The 6,841-nt window shown below is 39.9% G+C and overlaps 3 protein-coding genes across 6 annotated transcripts in view; 1 reads left to right on the top strand and 2 right to left on the bottom strand.

Moving 5' to 3' along the window:
• The window catches only part of pebp1 (phosphatidylethanolamine binding protein 1), a 2,893-nt gene extending 780 nt beyond the window's left edge, over nucleotides 1-2,113 (top strand). Inside the window, exons 3-4 of the mRNA XM_032517111.1 lie at nucleotides 996-1,096; nucleotides 1,408-2,113. Of these exons, the coding sequence (XP_032373002.1) occupies nucleotides 996-1,096; nucleotides 1,408-1,625 (319 nt within the window). The 3' untranslated portion in view covers nucleotides 1,626-2,113. The remainder of the gene's footprint in view (nucleotides 1-995; nucleotides 1,097-1,407) is intronic.
• wsb2 (WD repeat and SOCS box containing 2) overlaps nucleotides 1-6,841 on the bottom strand; it is a 28,478-nt gene that overhangs the window by 20,650 nt on the left and 987 nt on the right. The gene's annotated exons all lie outside the window — the stretch shown is intronic.
• The window catches only part of taok3a (TAO kinase 3a), a 64,706-nt gene continuing 60,833 nt past the window's right edge, over nucleotides 2,969-6,841 (bottom strand). For all 4 annotated transcript variants that reach the window (XM_032517097.1, XM_032517100.1, XM_032517099.1 and 1 more), the window contains one exon: nucleotides 2,969-3,270. In XM_032517097.1, coding sequence (XP_032372988.1) covers nucleotides 3,109-3,270 — 162 coding nt within the window. In that variant the 3' untranslated portion in view covers nucleotides 2,969-3,108. The remainder of the gene's footprint in view (nucleotides 3,271-6,841) is intronic.

Genomic DNA, 6,841 nt, shown 5'->3' with positions numbered 1-6,841 from the left:
TCTTCACACTTAGATTTTAGATAACTAATCATCTGTAATGTAGATATAATGAATAGGTGGGTATAGTCAAATAATAAAACAGCTAGAACAGTCCGGTAAGTTCAGAAAAGTACATCACCTTACTGTAATGCAGCCTTTAAAACCAGAAAATACGACATTTGCGTCATATGACGTTATTACATATCCAAAATCCGGGACAATATCTAGTCTCATATGGTATTAATTTAATATCAATATATTGCCCGGGCTGGGCAATATATTGATATTGATATTAAACCATCCTGCTTTCTCAGTAGGGCTGGGCAGCCCAGGTTGCAACACAGCAGTCTGAATACAGTAATTAATGTGTTATGCAGTAATAATTCATAAACATTTTTAAATACTGGCTCCCTAGTGGCAGGATTAAATTGTCAAGTGGCTCTGGGGCATCATATTTGTGCTTCACTTTTGCCACGTTTTGTTATGTTTACAGCCTTATTGCAAAATTGATTACAATTTTTTTTTTTTAATTAAATTAAATTCTACAAAATTGCCCATAATGACAACTTAAAAAGTTTGAGATTTTTGCAAATTTATTAAAAATAAAAACGAAGAAATCACTTATACATCAATTTCTTTGTTTATTTTTTATTTTTAATGAATTCTCAAACTTTTTTGAAGATGTCATTTTGGGATATTATGTGTAGAATTCCACCTTGGAATAAGGCTGTACCAACAAAATGTGGAAAAAGTGAAGCGCTGTTAATACCTTCTGTATGCACTGTACTTACCCCACATCCCACCCACTTTCTGTGCATGTACACTGTTGCTGTAACTTGTTCAAGCACACAGTATGCTATACATAGAGGCTTAGTTAAATTTTGCCTGGAGCTCCATACCAAAGTGCTACAGTACTACCTGAGCCCTGTTTCCTGTAATATTCACCATGTAAGCACATAATCCACAAGTCTTGGATTTCATTGTAAATACATTTTTCTTTTTGTCCTTCACGCAAGGGAGTGGCACCACTTTCTGGTTGTCAATATGAAAGGGAATGATGTGTCCTCTGGCTGCGTCTTATCGGACTACGTGGGCTCTGGTCCTCCCAAGGGCACAGGTAAGAGAGAAGGAAGCCTAGAAAAAGTAAAATCGAAAGGATAGATATGGTTTTCAGTTTGGCCAGTTAAACTTTTTTTTTTTTGACCAACATGCAATTAAATGGATTTGTGTCCATGTTTTGCTAAATGTCTCTTATTTGGGTTGAAGTTCAAGACACACAATAAGTACTGCTGCATGTAATCCTGGAGTCTGCAGGTTGTCAGGTTAAACAATATCTGTAGCCTGGCATAAATTTACGGTTTTAAGAGGTTGTTTTCCAGCAGCGCTCTAACACAAACCTTTAAAAACCTCTGTCTTTGTCCCCCTCAGGTCTCCACAGGTATGTGTGGCTGGTGTATGAGCAGCCAGGCAGCCTGTCCTGCACCGAGCCCGTCCTTACAAACCGGTCTGGAGACTGCCGCGGCACATTCAAGATCCAGAGTTTCAGGCAGAAATACAACCTGGGAGCCCCGGTGGCGGGAACCTGCTACCAGGCCGAGTGGGACGACTACGTCCCCAAACTGTACGAGCAGCTGGCCGGAAAATAAATGAAAGACCTAATTTGAGTGTTCAGCACTAGGAATTCCCACAGAGGCTGGTGCAAGAAACAAAAACCCCAACAAAAACAAAGCATTTTTTTTGTCAGTGTTTCACTGAAGTTTTTCTTTTCATAGTTCCTTTAATTGAAATGGAATAGTATTCCCTTCCACTATGTTGCCTACCTGTGACAAAAAATAACTGCTCCTCTCAATGATGTCATCTGCAGTAAATCTGGTTAACACTGAAATAGTTGCATTATCCATTGAAATCAAGGCTTAAACTACTTTATCTAAGTCCTGGTTAATCGGACATATATAACAACACATCCTCAGTTTGTGTGATGAGCACTTTATTTACAAATATAATTAAAAGCTCTGACAGATTCATGCTTTCTTTTAACCTGGAAAAAAATTAAAGTGCATGCAATAATAAAGCATCATACTGGTCTGGTTTATAAGAAAATACACAGCTTAGAAGTTGTGTAAAGCAAAAAAAACAAAAAACAAATCAGATGAAAATCACATTGATACATGACTGAACTTCAAATACTATCCGAGGAGGGGGGAGGGGAAAAAAAGCACTTTTAAAAATTCTTTTTTGATTTGAGTGAGTTAAAATACAATACGAAAATAAGTAAAAGCTCTCCATAAATCCTTCTATACACAAAGTAGAAGTGTCTCCCCCCCCAATGAAGCCCTTTGTGCTAGCTGGGAGTTGAAGTTCATGTGTCACGTGTATTATTCACATTGGCTGCCAGTGCAGAGAAATCAGTACGATGCACATGTTGAGTACCATGATTCACCCTCCCCTCAGCAATCAAATTCATCCGTCACATGTATTCTAATCGTACCTGTATGTACATGATAATTGTGTCTCACAAGTATCAAATTCGTCATAAAAACCTTCTGATAAATAAATACCAAAAGTGTTGAAAGATGCAGCACAGACTAATCCCCCGTGTGAGAATATTTTTGCACTGTTTGAGACCAAAAAAAACAAACTGACCAAAAAATGAATCACCTCTAAAAATGCATGGTTGTGGAGCGATTTCTCTCATCCAACTGCCCTCGTTTTTCTCTCCCTCCTCTCGTCTTCCACTTTTAGTCGCAACTAAAGTGTCATCATTGCTCATTGCACAAGAAACAACAAACACTGTGACTATGTTATCATTATTCTTACAAAAAACATGACAACCACAGGATGTTTTCCAGCATTTTTGTTAACTTGTGACACCATGAGAGGCAAGGAGGGGGAGGAGGTTTAGGTGGGTTGGGGAGGGGGTGCGCACTAAAACCTGCCATCAACTCTGTCTGACGGGCTCAGAAAACACACTGGAGCAGATTCTGGAGCCGTTTTTTGTTTTTGCGTCTGTGTGTATGTGCGAGGATGTCAGCAGCAGTGCAACACCTGCACTGTCAGGTAAAAGGAGAGGAGGGGTGTACTGAGGCCGGCGGACGCCCGGTGACTACAAGAGACGGCGGCAACAGCCCCTCATCTGTAGTCGTCCTTAGGAAGGTCCAGGGTGCCCAGGTTGCCGAAGCCCAGCCGCATGCTCTCCATGTCGAAGGTGTCAATCTCCCGCTCCTGGCGCTCCAGCAGGTGCTTGATACGGTCGGTTCGCTCCTTCTGAATGGAAACCAGCTCCTCTTCAATCTGCAGGAACACAGAGAGGACATTCAGCGTTAGTACAGTCTGTTGGAGTAGTTTGTTTTAAGTTGGAATTACCATGAGTTTTGTTTTTAATTTATACAAAGTTTTCAGTTTGAAAGCTTTAAAAAAAAAATTCTTTTAAAGGTTTATATTAATGCGGGTTGAGACGTGTTGTACTCGGATAAAAAAAGTAAAAACAGCTTTGGGGCATACTTTGTCCAATATTCATTCTCTTTTTACCATGCACAAACAATTATGTATGTAATGTAAACTCCTTTATAACCTTGTCGTAAAAGTAGTAGGCACAACATCTGTAAAATATACAATTCAAATGCAAAAGTATGAAATAAGTACTAAATTGCTTTATAAAAAGGTTACAATTATTTCAAGAACAATTTGCACAAAAAAAATCATTCTATATATATATATATATATATGTAGAATTAAAAAACAAAAACATTAATTTTGGCTCTGCTCCATGTGCAGAAAGTGTTCTAGTATGACATGTCGGTGAATATAAATGGAAAATGGATGTTTGGAAATGGCTGAAGTCAAATCTTCTCCTGTGAGAAAAGTCTGCTGGAGGAGCACACTTCTACACGGGGCAAGTGAAGACACAGGTGAAAGATCAAATGAACTGCAGCTGCAATATAAACCAAGAGATGTCAACTTTATGGATGCAAAGTCCAGCAAATAGATGATTGGAGAAATGTAATAACTTGATCCAAGATCAAGAATATCAGAATTATTTTACAGTGCAACAATTTAGAAATAGAGCTGGTCGAAGCCCTGCACTCTCACACCGGTCAAATATGGGAGCTAATTTTTGTGTCTCCAACCAAATACAACCACCAATTAAAATGTTAAAAGTTTAAGTTGTGTCCCAACAAGTACAAAAATAAAGTGAGGGAGATGCCAATCAAGCTTTGCCTGTACACGCCTACACAGTGCTGATGTAGAGGTCTAATCGAGCAGAATGAGGACATGTTCCACTGCTTGGAAAGTATAAAATATATAAATACAGAGAACAGGACACACCTTTTCTTTCTCTTCTTTGATTTGTTCTCTTTTGTTGTCTATTTCTTCACTTACACCGTCACTCTGTTGAAATATGCACACACATCACGTTGTACTTCCACAGGTTTTGTCACGTAGTGGCTCCATGTGCAAGTGGCACGGAAACTGGCCAATGAAATTACAGCGTTTCAAATGGGCTCTAAATCTAACACAACTAAGACACACAGTCAACTGATGGGACGATCATCGCTCCACAAAATAAACAAAATATTGCAACACTTTCAATGTATTCTGATGATGATATTGAGTAGATATATCTTGCACCCCTATTTTAAAACGTACATTAGAGTTAAAGCAACACTGACACGGTCTCACTGTAACCTTCACATGTGCTGTTTCCATTGCAGGGCCAGTGTGTTGGCTTTCATCATACTGCAGAGTTGTTCACAATGTTTTTTTGGCCACCCCCATGTAGCAATTTTTTAATTCTTTTGATGTGGCATCCTATGCTATGTGTCACTGGCTCCCATGTACATTGTTTAATACTGCAAGGTGTTAGTGTTAGTTGAATTACTCCAGTTCAGTCATGTTGGGTCTGCTTAATCTATCAGTGGAACACCAACATTAACTCAGCACCCCACACATCCACAGGTGCAAACAAAAGCACCGCAATACGGCAACCTGGCCAACTACTGAGCATGCACAGAAAACTCCAGAGTCTGACCATGAACCAAACTGGAGGACAATAGCGCTTCGAAAACCATGACATCATCCCAGTCCCAGAGTGCAGATCTGAACTCAGCCAGGAGATGGCGACAGACCACCGCAGTGGTCCACTGGACCCAGCAGAACTGGATCAAGGCAGCATTTCAAATGTGTCTCTTCCTTTGTTGTCGGAGTGCTGTCTACTAGACTGTGGCGATGACGTCGGTCACTTTGGAAGGAGGTGTACTCGGCCGTTCTAATCTTATCACGTCGTTGGTATACATGGCAGCTGGCCTGAACAGTCACATCATAGATGCGTCTCAATCAGGAGTGTCATGCAACCAAATTGGGGGACATATTGATAAAACTGTGTCAAAATTATGTGATGAAATGTAAAATTATAACAACAATTGAAGCTAGTTGCCAGCTTGTAACACAGCTTCAAATGTCATAATTTACATTACTTCATAACTGGTTGCTACAAAATAAAAGCATGGAAATGTCACAAGTGTAGGTATATTTAAAGGAGCATGTGCATGAGAAAATTGGACTGGACACATACAACAAGCTATTAAGAACAAATAGGTTTAACTGTATTAATTGTGTCTTATTACAAACAGAAGATGACAAAAATGTCATAATAAGAGCACCATACTGTCTTGTAGAGATTAACCACCATTAAGAGTGTGTGGGAGAGAAATGATTGTTGGCTCCTTGTAGGAAGGCATGCCACTGTCATTGCCACCTGTGGTGCGGGAAATATGAGAGAGTGTCTGTGTGAACTCATGAATGTCTGTCTGGGTTGTCTTTCATGCCTGCACTGCGTGCTGAGGTGGATGCAAATGTGTATTTAGGACCTGTCCATGAAAGCATGGAGGTGGAGGTTGGACTGTTTTTATTTCAATGTATTAACGCCCGTTTGTGTTTTGTCCACACACTTGCGATGTTTCGCTTGCAAAGGTTTCTTTACTTCCTGTATGTGATGTACGGTCAATCCTGTTGGAGCAGGATGTTGCAGGACAGAGTAAGGGCGATTCTAAACTGTAAACAATGCTGTTTATGTTTTGAGGTTTTGTTTATGCCTTCTTGTCGAGGATGGGGTTAGCGACAATTGTTCCAGTTTTTTTATGGGGTCTTATGGGGAGTTTTAAGTAATCCATGACCCCAAGGTTTCAATACTAACCCCAATGACATGGTTTTTTAAATGACCACACTCAAAAGTGGGGCCAAAAGCCTGCTGTCATAAAGAGGGAGGAGACATGGTGACTCGCACAATTAGGGATGACGACACACACTTTCTGACAATCTCTGCTCAAAGGCGTCATGTTGCTGCATTTGGTTATACACACAAACACTTGAGAGCTTACTTAGTCTCTGCACACCTGGCCAATCGCTGGGTGAAGTTGGTGTGCTTGGCAGATTTTTGGTTTCAGAATGTAACATTCTGTCTTTGCTGTTTTTTTAATTTGACAAGCACTTTGTTTGAAGCCTATTAGGACTTTATTTGCTTGCACTCCAGTAAGACATGCACCAACCTTTGAATTACTGTGGCCTCTAATTGACTCAACAATATCATGCATTTTTAAAATTGACAAGTTAGCTAATTATTTAAATATACATCTTAAAGGTGCCCTGCCACACGTATTTTATTAGTTTGTGGTAACGTCTGAAGATCTATCATGGACTCTAACATTTTTTGTGGAAAAAATGCCTTGGTTACGTTGTTTCAAGCCATTCTAGCGTGGTATAGAAAGCCTGCAGGAAGTCTCAGCTCGATTTGTGCCAGTCCTCATTAATATTCAACAAGCTAAGCTGCTTGCATCTGATTGGCTAACAGCTAGCCAATGAGAGC

This window comes from Etheostoma spectabile, chromosome 5 (assembly GCF_008692095.1).
Source record: "Etheostoma spectabile isolate EspeVRDwgs_2016 chromosome 5, UIUC_Espe_1.0, whole genome shotgun sequence".
Lineage (NCBI taxonomy): Eukaryota > Metazoa > Chordata > Actinopteri > Perciformes > Percidae > Etheostoma > Etheostoma spectabile.
The sequence above is the reverse complement of the archived record's forward strand: the minus strand, read 5'-3'. Positions and strand labels throughout refer to the sequence as shown.